Source organism: Mixophyes fleayi, chromosome 2 (assembly GCF_038048845.1).
Source record: "Mixophyes fleayi isolate aMixFle1 chromosome 2, aMixFle1.hap1, whole genome shotgun sequence".
Lineage (NCBI taxonomy): Eukaryota > Metazoa > Chordata > Amphibia > Anura > Limnodynastidae > Mixophyes > Mixophyes fleayi.
This window is the reverse complement of record NC_134403.1, coordinates 374,342,523-374,367,453: the sequence shown is the minus strand read 5'-3', so window position 1 is coordinate 374,367,453 and position 24,931 is coordinate 374,342,523. Positions and strand designations below refer to the sequence as shown.

General features: G+C 41.7%; 1 protein-coding gene and 1 long non-coding RNA gene across 2 annotated transcripts in view; one reads left to right on the top strand and one right to left on the bottom strand.

The window, feature by feature from the left end:
• The window catches only part of LOC142139667 (uncharacterized), a 62,852-nt gene that overhangs the window by 30,410 nt on the left and 7,511 nt on the right, over positions 1-24,931 (top strand). The window lies entirely within an intron of this gene.
• On the bottom strand, positions 177-22,940 carry GPR156 (G protein-coupled receptor 156). The gene is made up of 9 exons (XM_075198489.1): positions 22,788-22,940; positions 18,804-18,922; positions 18,274-18,397; positions 17,407-17,517; positions 16,149-16,274; positions 12,851-12,946; positions 9,124-9,360; positions 2,205-2,366; positions 177-1,702 (listed from the first exon to the last, which is right to left on the bottom strand). The coding sequence occupies exons 1-9, from the start codon at positions 22,938-22,940 to the stop codon at positions 455-457; spliced, it is 2,376 nt and encodes a 791-aa protein (XP_075054590.1). The 3' UTR covers positions 177-454.

Genomic DNA, 24,931 nt, shown 5'->3' with positions numbered 1-24,931 from the left:
ACTAGTTAGAAGTCAGAATGGCTAGTATTTTATTTTAAGTTTTGTTTATTTTTGATACTGGTGAATAAATCTAGCTGAGACTAGTTAAACCAAGACACTGGTCTGGCTGAAGCGTGTGAAGTGCAGCCGTTTAACCCCAGGAGGCAGTACCCTAACGCAATCTTATGACACTATAATGTACACAGAAGAGAAGCCAGGCCATCTTCACAATAATAATTTCATGAGCAGGACACTAAATTTGTTTTCTTCTGATACACATTAATGTCTTTATGTAGCTCAAACATAAATGCACAATTCACAACAATCTGGATTTCAAACCACTACACCACTTCTGTCTGTACTGCGAAGGACAGACTATAGTGAGAAGAAAGTGAAAGTTTGTTCCATTAGCTGCAGCTCGTTTACAAGTTCTGCAGACACCGAGGGTAACAGAAAAGTGCAACTCGTTTCACCATCAAACAAAAGTTGGTTCAAGGTCCTCCTTAAAGTTTATGACCGGCTGGGAATTGTTGTGATGCTTTGCCCAGCCATGCAGGTGGTCTGCAGTCTCCGGCTCCGTGTTACAGCTGTCACTAGACTCCCATGTATTCATAGAACAGATGTCGCAGTATGGCCTGTGGCAGTAGCACAAAGTCTCCTCTGAGCTACTTGAGTCCGACTCGGATAAGGGGGTTTGGGATCTGAGAGTCGACTGTGGGTCTGGATCTGTGCGGTTCCAAATGGTAACACGACTAGATCCCTTAGAAGGATTTGGAGGGTCTGATAACTTTGTTATCCATAGACCACCATTCTCTGGGACCCTTTCTTCAGCTTGAAAGCAGAACTCTATGGTCCTTGTTGGATCATTGTTAATTTCATCCAGTCTTATCTCATGCGTGGGATTTAAAATGTCATCTCTGTGCATGTTTGCTACATTAGATCTGTCTCTGGCTCCCTGGTTTGTGAAACAGCGCACATGGGGTGGCATTGCCCTAAAGCTCTGTGAGAAACGGGCAACATTTCTACAACCATATCCATGACCCCGCCTTCTCCGTGTTACGTAAGGGGACAAACTAAGGCAAATGTTGCGGAACCCTTCAGTAGAATGTGGTGTGGTCTCCCTGTGGACACTGTGGCTAGCATGTCTCTGCCTCCGTGGAGACAACTTACCACATCCTGACAAAGTCTCTATGCTGAGTCCCCTGAGGATGTCCTGCAGCTTCTCGCTGCTAACATAGTTCACCTTTCTTGCCAACGGTTCCCAAGCCTCGACTGTGCTATCTACTACTTTGTCTGTGCGCTTGTGTTGAGATTTGAAGGCATTGTCTGCAAAGTTCACATTGCTAGACATAGTGGCCATTTCAGTCTCCTGTTTTGCGATGGAGCAGTTAGGGGATGGGAGGACACTGCCTTGTAATCCACAACTTTCCTCAGAAGGGGGCTGGAAGTCTTCATCATTAGGTTTCAAAGCAGCATGTTCCTGAACTGGCTGGTCACACAGACCATGGTTTGTGTTATCGTCTGGATCACCATTCGCTGGTCCCTTGTTTTCTGCATTGTTGGTGGGTTCATCGGAAGGAGCTTTGGGCTGCTGAATAGCCGGTGAGGAAGCAGATATAGCAGAAATGTCTGTGGTCATTTTGCATTCTGACTTCAAGAGTTGGACCAGCTTCTCCTTGGCATTTGTCACTTGCTCCTGTAGGCTTTCTATCACTATGTTTTTCTGTTGAGTAAATGAAACAGATAACACCATTTACTGCAAGTCATTCATCATGCACCTGTACACACTACTCTGTGCTAACAATAGGGGACATTCAAATAATCCACTCCAAAAAGAGGATTGCCTTCTCAGTAATGTCATGTACAGATTGATGTTGAAATCCCCAGAGGGTGGGAATGTGGCTGACCATGTGAATGTCATTACTCATAAGGTTAGCCTCATTGTGGAACTTCTTCTTAATGTATAATCATGGGGAAGTGTTGCTTGTCTTGCTAACGCTTATCATTGTGAAGCCTCATCTTCCTTTTTCCAAGACAGCAGTACTGCTCTACATACTCAGAAACCCTACACTGAAAGATATCCAAGGGTGCTCTGCCTTAACCAGTTCTACAATCTTATTGTATACTGATGTCTATATTACTTTTGGATAATTTTTTCACATAAGCATTAAAAAGACACCGGAAAAGACCCAGATCATTCCCATTAGGGCAGACGGAAGTTTCACCTCGGTCAGCAGACGCCTCATTGATGTGTTTTCACCCAACAGGTGGTAGATTTGCTCCTCGCTGTACATCGACCTCATGCTCTTGCTGGGACTGTTGAAATATTTGGCCATCTGGACATTAGTCTGACTTGGCTCTTCCTCAAACTGCCTCCACTGCAACAGCTGGGGGTGGAAGCACAAACGTTATCATACCAGTCATATCAGATACACTAATTCTCATACCATTCATATGGAATACACTAATTCTCATACCAGTCATATCGGATACACTAATTCTCATATCAGATATACTAATTCTCATACCAGTCATATCAGATATACTAATTCTCATACCAGTCATATCAGATACACTAATTCTCATACCAGTCATATCAGATACACTAATTCTCATACCAGTCATATCAGATACACTAATTCTCATACCATTCATATCAGATATACTAATTCTCATACCAGTCATATCAGATACACTAATTCTCATACCAGTCATATCAGATACACTAATTCTCATACCAGTCATATCAGATATACTAATTCTCATACCAGTCATATCAGATACACTAATTCTCATACCAGTCATATCAGATACACTAATTCTCATACCAGTCATATCAGATACACTAATTCTCATACCAGTCATATCAGATATACTAATTCTCATACCAGTCATATCAGATACACTAATTCTCATACCAGTCATATCAGATACACTAATTCTCATACCAGTCATATCAGATATACTAATTCTCATACCAGTCATATCAGATACACTAATTCTCATACCAGTCATATCAGATACACTAATTCTCATACCAGTCACATCAGATACACTAATTCTCATACCATTCACATCAGATATACTAATTCTCATACCAGTCATATCAGATATACTAATTCTCATACCAGTCATATCAGATATACTAATTCTCATACCAGTCATATCAGATATACTAATTCTCATACCAGTCATATCAGATATACTAATTCTCATACCAGTCATATCGGATACACTAATTCTCATACCAGTCATATCAGATATACTAATTCTCATACCATTCATATCAGATATACTAATTCTCATACCAGTCATATCGGATATACTAATTCTCATACCAGTCATATCAGATATACTAATTCTCATACCAGTCATATCAGATACACTAATTCTCATACCATTCACATCAGATATACTAATTCTCATACCAGTCATATCAGATACACTAATTCTCATACCAGTCATATCGGATACACTAATTCTTATACCAGTCATATCAGATATACTAATTCTCATACCAGTCATATCAGATACACTAATTCTCACACCATTCATATGGAATACACTAATTCTCATACCAGTCATATCAGATATACTAATTCTCATACCAGTCATATCAGATGTACTAATTCTCATACCATTCATATGGAATACACTAATTCTCATACCATTCACATCAGATATACTAATTCTCATACCAGTCATATCAGATATACTAATTCTCATACCAGTCATATCAGATATACTAATTCTCATACCATTCATATCAGATATACTAATTCTCATACCATTCATATGGAATACACTAATTCTCATACCAGTCATATCAGATATACTAATTCTCATACCAGTCATATCAGATATACTAATTCTCATACCAGTCATATCAGATATACTAATTCTCATACCATTCATATGGAATACACTAATTCTCATACCAGTCATATCACATACACTAATTCTCATACCATTCATATCAGATATACTAATTCTCATACCATTCATATTGGATACACTAATTCTCATACCATTCATATTAGTGTCAAAGTCGTATAATTGGATGAACGAAAGTATATTGGTTTAATATTGTTTTGCTATGCGATTGCGATTCGTACGCCACGTAACACGTGGCGTGGTGCGATCGCACGGTAAAATACGCACGCACACACTCGCATTACAACATTTGTTATATATATAATTCATATTCATATTGGTTTTGTTACACTGTAATTTATGAGCAGATAATATTTGGTTTATTAGTAGTATATATATAAATATATATATAATGATTATACGTACACTTCAGTGATATATATGGTTCAGGTTGTGGGAAAGGTGGCATGTCTGGTATCATACTGAAACCCTATTCATCAGCAGCTGTCCGGTGCAGTCGGCGAAGAGATCGCACATTGCATACTTTAGTTATTGTTATTAGGGAATAAACCTTTTGTATGATGCTGGCTATGAAAGGAGCAGACCCCCTGGAGAGCCGACCCCCACCTTTGGATTCCTTAGATTGAATCAGCCTATGACCTGTATACCCTGGACCCACCCAACGTCTGGACCTATAGAAACAATCTACGTCATCTCTATTGTTCACTGTGTATCACTGTACTGTATATAGTCATAGCTGCACTCCCCCTGGCCCTCAGTCAACTCTGACACAGTATTCTAACATATACTGTCCACCGGGTCCCGTGGGTGCGCAGCGAGCGCATGCGATAGCATTGGTATGTATTTATCTTTTGGTATTGGCTGTACTGTACTTTATCATAATATAATAATGTATTGAATTGTTGACTTTTTACATTTGCTAAAATAAATCACTTTGTACTTTGGAAACACATACAATTGATTGGGCAATGCTTATTTTAAAACGATAAAATTACTTTAATATTAGATACACCAATTCTTATACCATTCATATTGGACACAGTACATTTTAATACCATTCATATCAGATACACTAATTCTTAAACCATTCATTGCCGATATATTCTCGTGCTGTTCATTTCGGATACACTAATTCTCATACCATTCATATCCGATATATTGATTCTCATACTATTTGTGGCTGGATCACTTATAAATAACTTGTTGTATAAATAGATTTAAATTATTAGCGCAGTGCGCCAGTATATGTCATTGCAAATGTACTGATTTTGATACTGAGTTATCTTTTTGTGTATTAGAAATGTACTGATTTCTGATGCAGTAGCCATGGTGGAGGACATGTATTTTTGTAAGAAAGGAGGAAAGGAAATCTTAAATTAAGCTAATTAATTTGTTTCCTCTCAGAAGTGACAAACACCTGCTTTGGCCTGAATGCCCGGCACAAGGTCATTACCTGTTAGGGGGTTTTCTATCCCTCTAAAAAGATATGCTAAGTGTAGACAGCAAATTTGAGGAAATCACAGTTTATTGCAAAAGTTAAATTGTGTTAGATGCAAGATTAGATTATATCCTGATGTTAAATGATCTAATGTGATATCAGAGGGTAAATGTATCAAGTTCCGATTTCTGCAAGTTCCCGGAAATCGGTGACTTTGCTAGGGAAATTTAAAGCAGTGATGACTTGTAAAGGCAAAGTTGCCTTTACAAGTCATCGCCACTTTAAATTTCCCCTGTAAAGTCACCAATTTCCGGGAACTTGCAGAAATCGGAACTTGATACATTTACCCCCAGATATTTCGGTGCCTGGTCGGATCAGAGGGCTGGGCTGCCCCCTGACACCATGTGTGTAAAAGGAGCACTGTCTTACCATGTAATGTATCATTCCATCTGTAACTCTTGCAAGATCGCTAGTACCACAAATTGCCATTTAACTGTCCTTATAGGGGCTACTTGAGCTAATAAAACATCACTGCTTCAAGATCCTACTTTAAGGACTACTTACCTGCTGTAATTCCAGTGACCGTACAGATTAGACCAATCTAATCCATTATCTGGCTGTTCTGAGGTTGGACCCAGCATCTAGTACCAACGCTCTGCCCGCTACCTGCAGCTCTGGTCAGTGTGATAGGCCAGGGGGAACCATCCACAGCAACCCTGATCTGAAGGCAGGAGGTCAGGGGTACCAGCCCTGGTCTAACAGCAAGGGGTACACTAGTAGCAAGAGTTACCCAGAAGGAAGCAGTTCTAGATGCCACTAAGGTGCCTAGTGGTGGCAGCAGAAGTTCCATCTACTGCGTGTAGAGGGGTGCAATTTGGGATAAAGAAAGGGGATGGTGGCAAGGCAAGTCTAACAACAATGGTCAGGGTGGCATAGTAGGTAAATCATGTCACACTATTCATATCCAATGTTCAGATACACTAATAAGATATTACAGACGGGCTTCTTGAGTGTAACAAGCCGAGCAGCAAGTTTGGCACAGAAATATTGGGGAGTTCTGCATTCCTGCCTATGGCACAGATACTGGACTGTTCTATGAAGTAGTGTTCCATATAAAACACTGCTGCAATTGGGTCTATTGTCGTGTGATAGATCACACACACCCCTAGCCATCATGTGACCAGGAGCTGATGCGTGATTGGTTACAATTGTATTTGGGTGCTTTCTCATCTACCTGAGGTGATTTAATTCTGGTGGAAGTGGGGGTGGGGGGGGGTGTAGGGAATAGTAATCACAACATAGAAGCCTTTCACTTTCGTTTTAATGAACCATTTTCTAAGGAAGCCACAAAAATGGGATTTCAAAAGTGCAGCATTTCCCCGGCTCGCACTGATGATTGTAGACTCAGAATGTTTTTAAGGAAAACATGGAGACCAAATGGAAAATGTTGAACTTATTTTCAATAAATACTGTTGCAAGTGGATATCCTATGGCATCATAATTTCTAGGACAAACAATGAGTTCAGTTCAGACCAAGCTGTGAACACCTCATATTCCCAGTCTACATAATGTGATGGCAGCCAGCACAGATCTTGTGCTTTATGTGGCTTCCAAATCATTCTGCCAAAAGCAGCTCCAGGGTGGCTATGAAAACCCCTACATATGTCAGTGGAGAGGGGAACATGGGGATAATATTTTGGGGTTTCCCCTGTGATAAAAGTGACCAGCTCCACCCAGACTATTTTATGGTTTTGTTGCTCTTACTGAGATTGGCCCAATCCTACAGAGGGGCATTCTGATCAATGCATAATTACCACCCCTAGGGGTCTTATTACTTACTCCAACAATTACTGGTGGGCAGCAGTGGTTAGCACTTCTGCCTCACAGCACTGGGATCATGAGTTCGATTCCCGACCATGGTCTTATCTGTGTGGCGTTTGTATGTTCTCCCCGTGTTTCCGTGGGTTTCCTCCGGGTGCTCCAGTTTCCTCCCACACTCCAAAGAAACATACTAGTAGGTTAATTGGCTGCTATCAAAATTGACCCTAGTCTGTGTCTCTCTCTGTCTGTGTGTGTCTGTGTGTTAGGGAATTTAGACTGTACGCTCCAATGAGGTAGGGACTGATGTGAATGAGTTCTCTGTACAGCGCTGCGGAATCAGTGATGCTATATAAAGACGATGATGAATTACTGGCAGCAGATTTTGCTGCTATGATTACTTGCGCATAGAAGGGAAGTGATTTGGTTACCATATCTAATAGTGGTTTCATGTGGTGCTTCTCCATCACATAGTGCTACTTAGTCCAGTCTGACCACCTTTCGACATGGGGAGGGGTTAATATCTTGACTATTGGGGAATCACAGAATACTGTAACCTGTATTTAAATTTCATTTTTGGACTCCCATTGTCCCTTGTGTCCAGAGCTACCTTGATGCCAGCCACCATTGTGTCACTGGAACAGGAGAGGTCTGTCCTCATGACTAACCATGGGAGAAATGAACTGCACATGAGCAGAAAGTCATTGTCCATTGGCCCAGGTGAATCTGGCCCCGATTGGTTGGCTCGGTGCATTCATACCGAAGTCCAATGACCTGATTGAAGCTTGTAGACAGTCTTAGTGCTGAAACAAAGTCTATTAAGTATAAACTTTGGGGAGGTTTAACTGAAAGCACCCAGATAACATAACTATTTACAAATCATTGTGTTATTAATTAGGTGATTTATAAATATAGTCATAAAAACAGTGGCGGTTAAGGACGACGGATGTTGAAAAAACAAAACAACAAGCAGTTACCATCCAGCGTTGCGGCTATTCCTGGTTTAGAGTTCATCCCTTCAAGAAGGATTTTGTTTCTCATTTAGGCAGAGGCCCTACTAAAAATTAGAGCACCCGCTGAGAAATAACTCTCTGGGTATTGCTTTGTATTTATAGCCCTGGACAAAGGGATGTGGGTCCATCACGAGACAAAGCTCTGTCCGCTCACCCTAAGTCTCCGAGTATGAGACACTAATATGTCACTGTCCACTGAACATAACAATTGTTTGCAGAACTCTAGAGATATTTTAGATTGTACAAGTTTTAAGTTGCTATTTTAAGCTCACAAAAGAAGAAAAAACTACTGCCATCTTTTCATTTGGGGAAGGGGATATTTCTACAGAAAAGGGAAGGTGAACTTCTCCATGGTGGCTGATTATTGGTGCTTTCAGGAATGAATGTAATTGAGGGAAGTTAATGTTGAGGATGAGGGGGTTAGTTATGAGGATTGCTTTGATTCTGAGGAGGTTATGATGAGTCTGAGATATTTAATGATTGTGAGGAGGTTAATGACTGATCAGGGGGTTAATGATTATGAGGTGATTTTGACTTATATATATATAAATAAAGTTGTCCTATTTTTAGGCCATAGTCTCCCCCCAAAGCCTTAACCCAGCTCTGGTGAGACAGATTGATAATGATGAAGGACATCTACAAATCCACTGATCATGGACTTCTTACCACTATTCTGTGTTGTACTGAATTACAGTAATCAGCGTGAAGCTATTGTCAGTCTCCGCACATGGATTAAGGGTGTCACCTTGATTTCTAAAGACTGTTCCTTCCAGATCCCTTTCGTGTCACAACATTGCTGTAAAGAAATATTTTTTCTGGATAATCCCACCATTGTTACATGTAGTTTCACTGGTGTTCAGTTTCATGTTGAGGATGAGGCATCGGTAACATGTCAGCCAATTACAAGAGATAGAAGACATTGAAGTGAAGGCTGCCGGACTTTACACCCTCTGGGGCAATGGTACGGCTGTGCATTGGTACCTGTGGAATGAAGATGAGGCAGTTGATGGTGGCGGTACAGACCAGGATGCTTCCAGACGTCACTCCGTAGACCAGACTGCTCCAGGTGTGGAAGAATCGAGAGACTAAGAAGACGATCCCAGTGCACACAATCACAAGGATGCTGCTAACCATAATGGCCAGAGACTGGTTAACTGGTGGCGTACTGATACTCCTGGTCAGACCGGCCAAATAAGTGCTGGAAACCAGAAGGACACCCTAAAAAAAGAGGAACGACGAAAATAACATTTAACAGTTACTATATAACCAATATATTTAGTTTAAAACTACTTGTAAAAATATTCATATAGGGCCTGATTCATCAAGGCTCGTATTCTGAGCACAAGCCGCATTTGGTATTATATGCACATATTTCGGCTTTGCGCACTCCTAAATTCATCAAGGCGCAGATTTTAAGATACATGCGCTGATGAATGTGACACCAGACGTTGCAGGATACATGCAATATCTATGTGGATTAGAAATTCACAAAAGAACGCACAGGAAAATAAAAAAAAATGTTGAATTAATGTCACCTGTTAATAATAAACGCCGCTATAGTAATTTTCAGCGTCTTTTACCACATAGGTTCTGCGTTGAAAACATGATCATATTAGCCCTATTAAATAGTTAATCCCTGCCTAACAATTAATAATAATAATATAGTGAGGAGCAGGCGGCGTGCATGATCTCGCCGATGCGCATTTCGCTAATGTCTTTATCAAGGCAACCCGATCCGGCCATTCTATTGGTTATTTATACAAGCACAAGAAACGTTCGCTCTTAGGCATGATATATTACAGTAGCTAAAATATTTTTATAAAATACACCCACAATATTCTAGAATCTATACACGGTCAATGCAGAAAGCATCAATCAGCTTCAGAGATGAATTCGCTATCAGCCAATTGGACTCCGCTAGCTGGTGCTGGCGACCGTCAGCATTTATGCAAACATGCCCGTAATTTACTCAGTCTATGTTAGACCGCCTCTTCCCTCCCTCTTCCTGTCAGATGAGTACAATTCTGCACGCAGTTACGCTACGCAAAATGGCATAAGGTAAACTCTGGTCCATAGCTTGGTTCTATTCTCATTGGTTTTGTTCCTCACATTTCTATTAATTATTTACAGTTTGCCAAGTGTCATGTGATAACCATGGCAACCACAGTCACATCCCATGTAGTGAGCAGAGATGCCCTTCTCTGCTTGTTTATAGGTAGAGTGTTCAGCAGCTCTGAACTCCACCCACAAATCACTAGATATTTATGTAATGAGCCAAAGTGAATATGATGTAATGTCACATTTATCATAATCTTAACAATTTGAGCTGGTACCATGCCATCTCTCTGCTGCCAAGTCCTCCTGAATAATGAGGTTACATAAAGAAGACAATTTGTCAGAATGGATAGTTCAAAGGAGCTGTTAAGAGTAACATCCGATTCCAAAACACATTAAGCGGCATTCCTCCTCTACTTCTAGAGAACCCATTTCCCGGGGCAATCTGTGAGTACACTCGGGTCAAATATTAGTACGTCAATACTTTTATGGGAGATTATAGAGCCTTTATCTTATGTTCTATGTGTCTGGTGACATATTGCCCCCTCCCCATGTTCCTAATCAAACACGTGGGCTACTTACATGTCATGATAGTGGGAAGATACAATTAATAGCTAAAGACAGTGGTAGATCTAAGTGCTCCTGAATTAGGGCATTTCCAATTTATTGGGGTACCTGGAAAGTGTTAAGGAAACACTTGGAACAGTACTGAAGGCTTTCACAAAATCCCGTCTAGTACAAAACAGAAGAGAATAATAAGTCTGTGGAGGGAGGGGGGTGTACATGTGTAGGGACTTGTTTAAGCATACAAAACAAAGGGTATTCATAAATGGAAGCTATTCAGATGGGCTAAAGTTATTAGTGATGAATCACAGAGAACGATATAAGACATGGTCTTTTTAAATCTTTTTCTTAATGATCTTGTCAGCTTAGATCCAAAGATTTAGAGAAAATGGCAAACTGGGCCATGCATGGGTTAAACTATGAAGTTGGAAAATCAGAGGTGACCTAATCTATATAAATATATCCAAGGCCAATACAAAGATTTGTCTAACATCCTTTTCATACGGAAGAAAGACAGTTTCACCATGAGCACAGGAAGGGATCTTTACTGTAAGGGCTGTTAAGCAGTTAATAGCAGGAATAATAGCTAATATTCCTTATCTCGTTACATTCTGATGGCAAAATCACCCAAAAAATGTAAAAATGGATCGACCACTTTTTTTTTACAATAATTGTAAATGTAGCTATAATTAGGATGATATAGAGGTGATTGATCAAGGAATTTATCAGGGCCAGGAAGGACTGTTACCCCTCTGGGGTTGAAGTTGATGGGCCTGTGACCTTTATAACCTTACCTACCTATGAACACTCATGGACACCACCTAAACCTGACATCCGTATATGCAGAGTTTGTAAAGAAAACAGTGCCAGAGATTACAGATTAATTTGCCACTAAGCAAATGACCCCGGCTCATTAATGCATGAAGAGATGTCGGGGTCGCACTGCACTGTACGGATTTCACCCAAGGTGTTTTATTGGATAAGTACTGCAGGAGACTGGGGGGGTCAGATAGTAAAACCTGAGGTTTGGGAGCTCCGACCTCCCCAGACAGACCCGATCTACAGACCCACAGTCCAGGTAAAGAAGTTCTTCAGCAGGGGAAGAGATTTCTTTAGGAAGAGCTGGGGACCTAGTCGCGTTGATTGGAAAGTCATCAGTTCCAGTTTAGGGACAAGTAAATCTATATGTGTATAGGCAATGTTTGAAATTCAGGGAGTTTTAGTATATCTTACTGAGTCCAGGCGCATAATTTGACCCAAGTACTGCGCTGCAATGGCAAAGAGCAAGGGCATCAGCGGGCCACCCGGCCTAGTTCCTGAGAATTTTAGATGTCCTAGAAACAAGTGGTAACATCCTACCAATGTGGTAATAGCAAATCACAACACGCCTGTAAGGAAGTTGGCCTGTACAATGAACTAAGAAAAAGTATATTTATACAACTGAGTGTTCCTATGACCTGCAAGGCCTCTCAACGCAAACGGTTATAGAGAACCATGACGGATAGCCCTTATGTGCATGTTGTCAGGATAACTCCACCCAGAACTGGAAATTCTAGATGAAACATTATTCCAGCATTACCTACCAAGGATGTGGCATTCTGCTCCATACTGCAGCTCCCTTATGTCTGCCGCAGTCTGGTGACGCTCTTCCAGCTCCTGCTGTGGAGGGCTTTATCCATACAGGCATCATATTGGACAACACACTTCGAGGAGAGCATTGCCAGGCACAGACAGCCTGGAGAACGGCGTTGCTGGGGGAGGGTTACCAGACCCCAGGTAAGTAATATTCTGGATTAATGTTTAATTTATGGAATAAGACTTCTAACACTACTCCTATCATAGACCAGTTATTGGAGGTTCTAGGACTGATATCAATGAATTATTAGGAAGTAATCATGACAAGTTTATATAGTTTAGGTCTAAGGTCTAAATCTTCATTTCATTTATTATATAAGTTCCTTTACCGATAATTTACCCTTTTTAGGTGGAAGTTTGTTAACACAATATAAACCTCACACAAATAGTTATGGAGGAGATGTCTCGTAGGGCTGTCTGCCCACAAGGGACATATATTCAGTAATGTTCCTACCTTGAATCCCAGCAGGAGAGCTATCCAGAAGTCAGCGTACAGGGATGAACAGAAATGTGTTCTTGTCACTGCACAGACTGTGCCCTGATCAGCGGCCTGTGTGGGCGACAAAGCAGAATGTGATCATCATCTGTTTGTTGGGATTAATACGCAAATGTCCCGATGGAACGCCCACAGGCCGACGTTGGGTCAAGGTCTTTTCTGTGAAGTGCAGCAGAGTTCTGAGGTCACAAACGGGCACAATCATTAAACTATTTTGCCCAGGGCAATAGATACATCATCTGCATTCCTAGCTTCTGGGAGTAACCTTACTATGCACAAAACCCATAATAATACAAGTTTGTTTCGCTGCAAGAGACATTTAAATGAGGGGGAGATTGCTCAGATATAACATGGTTCCGCTAGCCAGGAGCTCACACTCCCCTGGAGGAAGAAGCAATCTGTACTTCTAATCGTTCAGGGTGGGTTTATAAAACCAATCAGATTCTAGCTATCATTATTTAGTTGGTTGTATATAAAACAGAACCCATTCTGTTGGCAACTATGCAATATACAACCCACTGTGAATGTGAGTATACACAATATATATGATCATAACCAGTAGTAATAGGTGAGGAGTCATATGTAATATCTTGGCAATGCCCAGTAATATGCACGTGTTATATATGCCAAATAATAAACGTAGTAGTGATAATATGCAGTAATATTAAAGCAGCCCCTAATGTACCCGCAGCTGTAGATATCCCATAATATGCCAGCAGTAGTGATCAGCATCATTGTGTACTGTGCACTAAGGGCCGCTGGTTCAGGGAGGAGCGCGAGTAGAAGTTGCACACAAGTGTATGCGTACGTACGGCGTATTCAGAGGTGAACATACGTCCGCTGGACAACAGACGCAGCCCTCTAATATTTACATCCAACTGACGAACATGGACAAAAACCTTTTATTTTATATGTTACAAATACAACTGCTATGAAGCATCATTTATACTTGAATAACCAACTAATACAGCAAGAACAACTGCCCAATGTGTGTATGAAATAAAATTATTTTTAAATTTGTGCTACAACACGGTCATCAAATCCTAACCTATGGCTGAGCGACTACTAAAGTCTCAATAACCTCTAATTTCAAGCTCTTCGCTAGTTCAGATCATCATCATCATCATCATCCGCTACGTAATCCTGTCCACCTGCAAATAAAACCTCTATCAGCCGTCTATGTCCCAGTATGATTCTGTACTCAGTTACTTGAACACGACCATACTGCACATTGCTTACGTTAGAACACACGGCCAAAAAGCTACAGGTCTGAATAGCTGCTGTACGATCATTTTTTTTAGCTACGCAAACAGGCGAATGTCTCACTTTGAATCAGGCCCCTTATCTCACATTCGCTCCCTCCTCATGCCTGGTGTTCAGCCCCTACAGCACCCAGTCATGTGACTCTCATGCCGTTACATGTGGCATCGGCTTCTATCAGACTGTCAATGAACGGTCGGCCACAAGCCCTGTTTAGCTATGAGCCCTGCACAACATGTCATAGCGGAAGCTGATCCGATGGGATTGGCAACAGATACAGAAACTCTTAGGGGTCGGGTCTCACCATCTTGGCAGGGAGACAAACGTTTGAAAGCCTGTGTCCTCCATCTCCCCTTACTGTGCCGCCTCAGGCAAGGGACTGTACTCGCCTCATCTTACTACAGATGTACCCCGGCCTTTGCAGGACTGAGGTTCATGTGTGCCACAAGTAAAGCACAATGTTCATAGATGCTGTATATAGATGTAATCCAATATATGTAAAAATAGGATATTTTAAAGCGCTTCACATATGAAAACTAAACCAAAAACACTCTTAATTCAACTATACACCTGTTGAAAAATCTTTAAATACCAAGAAAATGTGTATGAAAGATATAAAACGCTACCATTCCCTCATGAATAAAGACTTTACTTAGATAAAGACCACTGTGGTTCGGGTCGAAACGTGTCGGAAAGTATTTGGCAAGTGCTACAGGAACTACTACCAAGACTGATTGTGTGGATGGAAACTGCTAAGCGGTCACTGTCCCGGGATTTACATCTATCTGGTAGGAATACCAGCACATTGCTTTTGTTTGGATTTTATGTTTTTATGAATTTTTCTAGTATACAATAAAGTTTATTATATATATTTTTTAAAAAAGTATTTCACTAGATTATATTCATTGTTTTAATTTGCAAGGTGATGATCCATATGAGACTATCTTCTCTATGATTGTACTCTGATTGATTTGAACATGTTTAAAATCCACAAGAGATTTTGTTATATGAGAAAACTCAAGATTGTATCTAGTAAGTGTGTTACCTGAAGGGGACAATTCACGGTGTCATGCGATTCACCAATCCTCACGTTATTATGGTGGGCAGCACTGTGGCTAAGTTGTTAGCACTTCTGCCTCACAGCGCTGGGGTCATGAGTTCAATTCCCGACCATGGCCTTATCTGTGTGGAGTTTGTATGTTCTCCCTGTGTTTGCGTGGGTTTCCTCTGGGTGCTCCAGTTTCCTCCCACACTCCAAAAAGATACTGGTAGGTTAATTGGCTGCTATAAAACTGACTCTAGTCTCTGTGTGTGTGTGTTAGGGAATGTAGACTGTAAGCTCCAATGGGGCAGGGACTGATGTGAGTTCTCGGTTCTACAGCGCTGCGGAATTAGTGGCGCTATATAAATAAATGATGATGATGATGTGTGATCCACAAGTTGATGTTTTCTAAGTTTATTCACGAGAGAGGACTCTCAACTGTAATGAGCCATTTGGATGATTTTACACACTAAATAAAATAATTGAACGCTGATTGGTTTATTGAACGCTGATTGGTTTATACAGTATTGCATTATTATATGTAATTTTGTTTTTCATGTTTGGACCATATTGATGAGATATCGTTGGAGAACATCTGATCCATTGAATCTATTTAAGTGTACGTCATATTTCATTGTAGATTCATGAGGGAATGGTAGCGCTTTCTATCTCTCATACACATTTTCTTGGTAATCCAATATATCTAAACAAATATATGTATGTCCCCTAATTGTACAGATGTATATGAAACATGAGTGAGCAGTATATTGGGTGAAATGGTTAATAGTTTTAGTTAATGATGGCGAGATTGTTCATGTTATCATATTGTGGTTCTGTAGGGTAATGTGTAACTTGTAGTCCTCCTGTCAGTGGTCGTGTGGTTTAGAGATAATAAACAGTGACAGACCTGTATTATTGGATGTGTGTGAATATCTCAGTGTTCTGCGGTCTCACCTTGATGCTGGCGATCACATTGTGGGTACAGAGAACTGGGTCAGACAGAACCCATGTAAGTAGCAGCAAGGAGTCAATAAACAGGAGGCCAGCTTCCAGGCCTAGCAGGGTTAGGTCCTTTATAATCTGCAGACACATGAAAGTAAGAGATCAGTAACACATCATAACGCAAACTTCTGATATATGTCCATACGAAATCCACACAAACAGATGGACCTACACTAAATTCACACAGAAGCACCCGGATGTTACTGGATCCGTACTAGCTAGAGCCCAGCTCCTTAGAGGTAGAAGTCAAACAAGTGATATAACCTCATCTAGGATATCTCATATTGGTCCTATTCGTCCATGTGAAGAGCTGGCTTATCTGCTTCAGGGATTTATGTTATAGGACCAAATAACGCTCATCAATGGTTAAATACCGACCACAGAAGAGCACCAAGTACTTGGGTACACTATTACTTTGGCCACACACACAGGAGACCGATCTGCTACTCAGGCCAAGTAATGGATCCCATGAAAGCCGGTTACTGTGGTCTGTACCCGACCTTCACAGTCAGACAGTGACCATCTGATTTATGTCCATACATGAAAGTGATCCATTCAATACCATTGTGATTATTAATGGATATTACACATATGTGTAACAGTGGGCCAATTGGATGCCAGTCCCTGGCAACAGCCCCCATGTGTGGCCAATCTAAAGACCAATAAACAACGGTATACATTAGGGCAGAGGAAGGTTATGTGGCTTTAGCTCCAGAACAGCTACCAGAGACGTCTGTAGCCTGAACCCGCATTACACAAAGCAAAGCCGAGTAATATCCCAGCCTGCCTATAACAGCATGGTGTGAAAAGCAGAAAAGTGAATCCTGCTGTGAGGTATTCTAGTTCCACATTCCATATGTACCTCGCCCCTGCCCCCCCCCCCCCCACCCCCAGGGACACTAGCTGGATGTAAGTGAGCTAATCCTCCAACATGACCCCATCAGCAGCACCGACCCCTTCTGCTCCCAGACTTCCAACTTACACTCTGAACTCACTGATTGATGAGAATGGTGTTTTATTACATTATAACTGCTCTAGTGATATGAATGGGAGGCCAGGGAGCAGAGCATTCTGGGCCGTGTGGGTGGACTTTCTGCATGGAAAACGTGAGGACCACACTCAGTAGACACAGATTATATTATTGTCTGTAGCAGATGCTAGTACAGAAGCAGAGATTATACAGATAACCCTGATGTTTAGTATTACTCACCACGCGTTTATCTGGGACTCTGTGTGTAAACACCCGATGAAGTCTCCAACTCTTCCCCAACAATGGTCCAAACACCAGAGTGACGCCGATGTACAGGAGGCTGATCCGGACCTAAGACCCGATACAAAATGTGTAAACAGCGGGTCACTAGCGGTAGGGATGGTGTGAGGACCAGTTACAGTGACGAGGCCTCATCTAACTATATATATATATATATATATATATATATATATATATATATATATATATTAGAATAATGTGATAGAACAGATACCCTGAAATATGTTTATTTGCCTATGTTTATGTAACATTGAACCTTAGAGCTGTTGATGCTCATGAGGCTGGAACGCGTTAAAAACCATTGTCATCTGGCTCCACCAATCCTTATTCAGGCAGGTATTATGGTCACCATTGTTAATCTCCTAATGAACATTCATCCATCAAGAGCAAAGTGTTGAGTATTCTGGGAGGACACAAAGACCCTCAAGGTGACCGCTAATGGTCTACAGCCAGGGGCAAGCTGGGCTGGAGGTCAGGGGGCATCTGCCCTCCAGGCCGGTCCCATAGTGCACTACCTTGGACACTACCTCCACTGTCTGCCGCCCTCTCTTCTAACCCTAATATCTGTGTTTGTCATGGGAGCAGGACATTATGTGCCAGGTGGAAGGGGTCACATTGATATTATCAGGAGACCATTGAATGATGGATTGTACAGTATCAGGGTATCTGACCGATACCGTACATGACGAAGGCTGGAGAGGAAGAAACGTCACATCTTGGAACAGTGTTACGGATATGAGATATAGTTTTATAAACCTCGTCCAAATAAGAGAGGAGAGAGAGAGAGAAGTTATTGCTGTCACTCACCTGGATAACAGTCTCCATGGAGACCGTGTTTTCCTGCACCGCAAACATGAAAGCGCTGATGTACGCCAAGACGCTGCCCAGCACGGTCACCAAGTTCAGGTTGGGGCTGGACATCTTCACTATCCTGATCCACCGACCATACAACGCATCACACAAGGAGAGCAACACAGAATGGTCCATCAGCTCCAATTATATACAGATGATGTTTAATCTTAAACACCCCACAACCCCCCCCCACAATAAAGCCACAATAATCCTGTTCTCCAGGCCACACATGAATGACAAGCTGGACCTCCATGTTTCACTATTGGGGGATGGGGGGAGTTGCAGTAATACATTACATAGACAAGCAAACTGAGTTCTCTGGTAATGAAAATATTTAAATATTTCTGTAACAAGAACACCACAGTAAGGGGCAGCATTGAGAATCTACTGTTCAGTGTAACTCTGCAAAATGGATGTTTGGTAGTGATACTGTAATAAACTTGTCAGCAGAGAGGGGTAAGCCCAGTGCTGTTACATATTAATACCTGTTTCTGCGGAATCGTACGGTGAAGATGAAGAAGAGGAGAGACAGGAGGAGTCCACAGCTGAGCAGGAACCCCAGAACACCGTGGACGGCAACTGAGATCTGTGGCCTCTCTGGTGCCTGTAGGGGGAGACGCTGAGTGACACATCACATCACAGATATAACTGTAACATATCAAACACTCGGACTGCGTGACGTCAGTGACGGCTGATTGTACTTTGTATTTGAGGCTTAAGATCTAGTTCTCTCCGCTGAATATTAATGTAATTTAACTTCATTCATTCATTAAGGAACATAAATGCTGATGGGTGCCGTATTTTTTTTTAAATTGCTCTGCACATGTCCAGAATTGGAACATAGTCCACAGAACACAGCAACATCAAGGTCATCTTCCTGCTCTAAGGACCCTTATTACAGCCTACGATTTCAGGGGCAGAACGGGGAGGGGACTGGGAGTATGTACGTAGTCAGTGTACAGTAAGGGCAAGCTTCATAACATCCTAGTAAATATATTTTATTTAAGAAAAATTTTTTTTTTTTAATGTTTTGTCATTAATGATTATATGATTAACAGGTGACATTAATTTTTTTTTTTCCTGTATATTTTTTTGTGTTTTTTGTTCTTTTGGGACCTTATATTCCACATATGTATTGGACGTATCCTGCAGTGTGTTGTCTGTTAGAGCAGTGTGGACTTAGACCTGTATTCATCAGTCGTATCTTCACATCCGGTCCTTGTTGAATACAGATGTGCATATGCCCAATTACTTTTGTGTTAAAAACTCAATTTATGTTCATTTTGTGTTCCTTAGTGAATCAGACCCTATATGAGATATTTACATCATCATCATCATCATCATCTATTTATATAGCGCCAACATATTCCGTATGCTTTACAATAGGGGACAAACATAGTAAACTAATAAAGAAACTGGGTAAAACGGACAAAGAGGTGAGAAGGCCCTGCTCGCAAGCTTACAATCTATGGGACAATGGGAGTTTGATACATGAGGTTAAGTCTACATTTTGCATTTTGGCCCAGCCAGGCTGCAAAGGTAAAAGTGACTCATAAGCTAAATGATCCTGTCACACAACAATGTTGGTCAGGGGATAGTTGCCTTGTGTGAAATTGTGTAACTGGTGGTAATATGGTAATCTATTGAGGTTAAGAGAGTGGTTGAGGAATATTATAAGCTTGTCTGAAGAGGAAGGTTTTCAGAGAACGCTTGGAAGTTTGTAGACCAGAGGAGAGTCTTATTGTGCGAGGGAGAGAATTCCACAAACTGGGTGATGTCCGAAAAAAGTCCTGTAACAGGGAATGGGAGGATGTAATGAGGGTGGATGAGAGACGCAGATCTTGTGCAGAATGGAGTTGCCGAATTGGGAGATATTTTTAGACAAGAGAGGAGATGTATGTTGATGCAGCTTTGTTGATGGCCTTGTAGGTTAGTAAGAGTATTTTATATTGAATTTGGTAGAAAACAGGCAGCCAGTGTAGAGACATACAGAGTGATTCAAACAAATAGCTGTAAAGTTACAAATCTGATCATATTGATATTTATTCACGGATTTGTATTGTCAACTGGGGTAGCTCAGTGACTAGACTCCGTAGAGCATTCCTGCCAATATTGACCTGACAAATGTAGTTCATGCAAAAAGGAACATGGTCACCAAAATGCTACGCTTGTTAAGTGCCAGTCTCCCACTGCATAGCTTCTCCCCCCCCCCCCCCCCCCGCACACACACACAGAACTCGCTATCAAGCGGGCCCTTACCACTGTTGTCCCTGGTGGGCCCTTCGTGCCCAATCCGACACTGATATTTAATATTTTACTTGTTTTACATACATATCAGTAATAAATGGATCACATTGATATATACATTTGAGGCTGTGTAGGGATATTATAATATAATATCATGCACAGTATATACTTTATTACTTCACCAAACCATGCGCTCCAGGTAGTCACTATTATATCCTGGGATTGTAAGTTGAGTGAAGCTATTTTTGCATGTTCCGCATTGTGTGTTTATATTACATTATATATTGCAACTAGCACCGAGGATGTTTACACACAACTCACCCTGGATATCCGACAGAGGTCATGCAGCAGGCCCAGTACCTCCGGCCTGTCCAGTGAGGTGTCAATGTGACTCTGTGATAGCAAGCTACAATTCAGGGTGGGCTCCATATCCTGAGCCCACTTTGTGGGTCATACACTGACATCCAGAAGCTGGTACTCCCCCCGAATCGTGGAAATCGCAGGTTCCATCACACTCCTGTGCTGTTAGGAGAAGATCTCAGGCATCTCTGGGTCTTCAGTCATTGCATCTGTATTTTCCACAAATGTCCAGTCCACAAATAAAGTCATTTATTTAGAGTTAATTAAGGTATTTATAAAGTATACATAAACATTGTAAACTCTTGAATTCTGCAATCAGGACAGGAGGTCAGTCTGTGTCCTCAGCAGCCTGCAGATGATTACTCTTCATCACAAGGACAGTCCCATAGTTGTGGTCAGGCTCCACAATACTTTATAGTCTTGTAAGACTTTACTTCTTAGATGTAGTAACAGCGGGTGCAGTACTGCAGATGTAACACAAGATGGCAGCATGTGCAGGGTCTCATCACATAAGGAAGGCTCAGTAGGCGTTTTCTGTGCTCATGTAGTTCTGAAAGCAACAAGTAGACGGATTACATCTCGCAAGGTACAGAATAATCACCGGTAACTAGGACAACAGTACAGATACAAATATGTGATGTGCAACAGTTTACTGTCATCAGGTAATAAGACTCGGAGGAATCAAGTACCTTAAAGGGACATTCCACCTTAAGACCACTTTAATTCAATGGCTTGTACATGCCCTGCTGCAACTTTTACTAAATACATTGCTTTATCGCACAAGATTCGTAATCGTAGCAATAGAGTTATAGATTCATAGTGACATAGGCTGAAAAAGACTAATACAATTGTATCCGTATAACAGCGTTGTGTCATATCAGAGGAATAAACACCGCTGGCAGATCATATATATACTTGGCTATAGAGCACAGACGTGTTTTAGAAAGAAGAAGCAATGGACTTAGTAAAAGCCGCAGAAGGGCGTGTAAGTGCCAAGGTCATATGTAGGTTGCAAACCCTTTTAAAAAATATTTTTTTGTTAACATCAGAGTCAGACCCGGGGGTGCAGGATTGGAAGGACGTTCCAAAGCTGAACAAGAATTATAGTTCTGCTGAACAATCAAAACAAACAATGTTCGGTGCTTTGGAACGATCCTTGTTATCGTCTAAGTGTACAAACTAATGTGATATCGGGCTGAACGGTCGTTTATCGAGTGATTGGTCTGATAATTGGCTGCAAACACTGGAGTGTGTACTCAGCCTAAGTGTCAATGACCTTATTGTAGCCTTGGAGTGTTCACCTATGGTGTCTTGTGATAATCTATTACCATAATGTCACTATACTACTGTACTACTGACCTGTACCACTATACTACTGTACTACTGACCTGTACCACTATACAACTGTACTACCGATCTGTATCATTATATTACAATAATGTACTGTACTACAGAATTATACTACACGGCTGTGGGCACAGACCACACATTTTCCATGACTCAGAAAGTTTTCCCCAAACTTGTTACACCTAGTTCCTTTCTTGTTCTGAGTAGATCTTTGAAACAAATGAAATGAGCACATGAATGGTGAATCGTGTTCACCACATAATATCTGGTAAAACATCTGAAATCTACCAGCCGGTAACTGACACAATCAGCAGTGGAATCATGATGATGATATGAGCAGAACAGACACAGACACAGAATAACATTTACGATGTATCCCTGAATGTTGCAGTCAGTTCCCCCTCCCAAATAAACACACAACCGGCTCCTATACATCCTCTGCTTGTTCCTCATGACTCCCTGATGGGGCTCAGAAGCCCCCAGTTATGTTGAGATGCCGGCTCTCCCTCACTTACCTCCACGGTGCCCGGCAGACTGAGTGCCTGGGGCAGCGGACATTGAGGTTTCTGGGGTAGTTCCTCCACTAACTCTCTGAGATTGGCAAGTTCCTGTGAGCTGATATAATTCCCAGCAGGAGATGTCAGACACAGCTTGTAACGTGGAGACATACACTTCACATGTCAAAACTACATGGGTCCAGCATCATTATATAATGTGACCTGCCACACTCACTGCGGGCGACATTCATGTGACCCATCACCAAGACGTGCTCACAGAATTCTGCAGAACAATTTACATTTCTCCTGTGCAACACTTCTAACAAAATAACATTTGCACACTCATCTGCGGAAAGCTTCCGGCGCTAATGTAAAGGGGGTAGTGGACGGAGACCTAGGTAAGGGGAGGAGACTAAACACCCACGCGAGTATCTTCACTGCCTTCGATGGCGTCCACTTTGAGACTGGGGAAAGGGGGGTTGCCTGAGTGTTGGGACGCAATTGGGGAGTAAGACCCCTGTCTCGTATGCTGGGCACTCATTTTGCTGTAGGGGAGAGTGGGGGAATACAGGGATCACAGTTCCGCAGTGTGACAGAACCACCGGAAACAGCCAGACTATACTTATGTAATGCTGGTCTGTCCACCACAGCGAATCCTTCGATCCCGGTTAAATCCAGGGGGTTGTATCACTCGCTGGGGTCTTCCAATGTCCTCGTCCACCAACCACTGCCTGCAAACAGAGTACAGTCTCCCTACCTAAGCTGTCCCGTCCCTAACTACGATAACGCTCCTATTATCGTTTACGCATCAACCCTGACGGCTATCCCACGCTCACGACTCGCGACTAAAAAGTACAGCACACTAATGGGACAGTCATAAACAGAAAGGGGTGTAGGACACAGTCACCATACAGGGTGCAAACACCAGGCAATACAACACGACACAATATCGCTGTCACTATAAGGGACATATAAAGCGGAGAAACAAATGTTACATTGTAAGAGAGAAGCAGATATTGTCTGAACAGCGCTGATTAGCCGGGAAATGAATCAGAAGTTCCTGCTGATTGCTGAGACTGCACAGACTGATTTACGTCAGTGTACAGTTCATACTTCACATGTACGAACAGGTAACTTATACACATTTTTTTTTTTAAATAAGTGGGGTTTTTTTATTTTTGAAGTTCAGTTCTGCTTTGAACTGGATGCATATAATGCATCTCCCGCCGGATCTAGTCTGAATTCATTAAAGTATTTTTAAAGTATCATGATTTAACCAAAATAAACAACTGCACCTAGAAAATAAGAGGGAAGTCCAGTAGCAGAGCATTCTACTGACTGATTTGGAATGACTACTCACTGCTGCTTTTGAACAATAATTACAGATTGATACATTGTAACTATAAGTAATACAAAGCTTGTTAGAGAACAGGTTGTGAGTCTATGGTGGCAGTTTACTGCCCAGTAGATGGATCCTAGCAACAGAGCAGAGCACATTCCACAAACCACAACAATAGTATTGTTTAAGCAGAGGACCCGTGGCGGTGAGTATCTCATTACCAGCTGTCAATCACCAGCTGCTCCAAACAATAACCTGCAACACTTCAATAGCTGCAGGAAAAACTGTCCTATTCAGAGTAACTCTTCTGTCAGCAGAATAACACAGTAACAACTTCCCAATGATTTGCTACATAAATTCTCTGTGTCCATGGACAGTGCGGTAACTCAATCTCTGTAAATAAAGTGTAAGCTCCCATGCTCCACTCTCTTTGATGTGCACAGTTGCAGTCTTGTATTATGTACGGTGAAGACACTTGTGTATACCCAGAACCAGCTCATAGCCACAGAGCGCAGCCACGTTCAATTCCTCTTCAAGTGCAACGGACACATACAAGGGGCTACGATTACAGGCAGGAAATGGGCACTTGGCCATTGTCAATGTAGAGTAAGGGCGAGCCAATCATGAGTGCACATAGCAGTGTCTGATTCTAGCCCTGGGCATCTCTCAGAGACTAGGGGCAATTTTTTTTGTATGTACTCCCTGTGTGTGCATGGGTTTTCCTCCGGGTGCTCCGGTTTCCTCCCACACTCCAAAAACATACCGATAGGTTAATTGGCTGCTATCAAAATTGACCCTAGTCTCTCTCTCTCTCTCTCTCTGT

What these genes read in the sequence shown, in the direction of transcription:
- GPR156 (XM_075198489.1), bottom strand. Translation starts at nt 22,940, where the DNA reads ATGTCTCCACGTTACAAGCTGTGTCTGACATCTCCTGCTGGGAATTAT. An exon ending in CCATGGAGACTGTTATCCAG is followed by an intron (nt 17,518 to 18,273) that starts GTGAGTGACAGC and finishes ATCGGGTCTTAG; the next exon opens with GTCCGGATCAGCCTCCTGTA. An exon ending in TGAGGCGTCTGCTGACCGAG is followed by an intron (nt 1,703 to 2,204) that starts GTGAAACTTCCG and finishes TTTACTCAACAG; the next exon opens with AAAAACATAGTGATAGAAAG.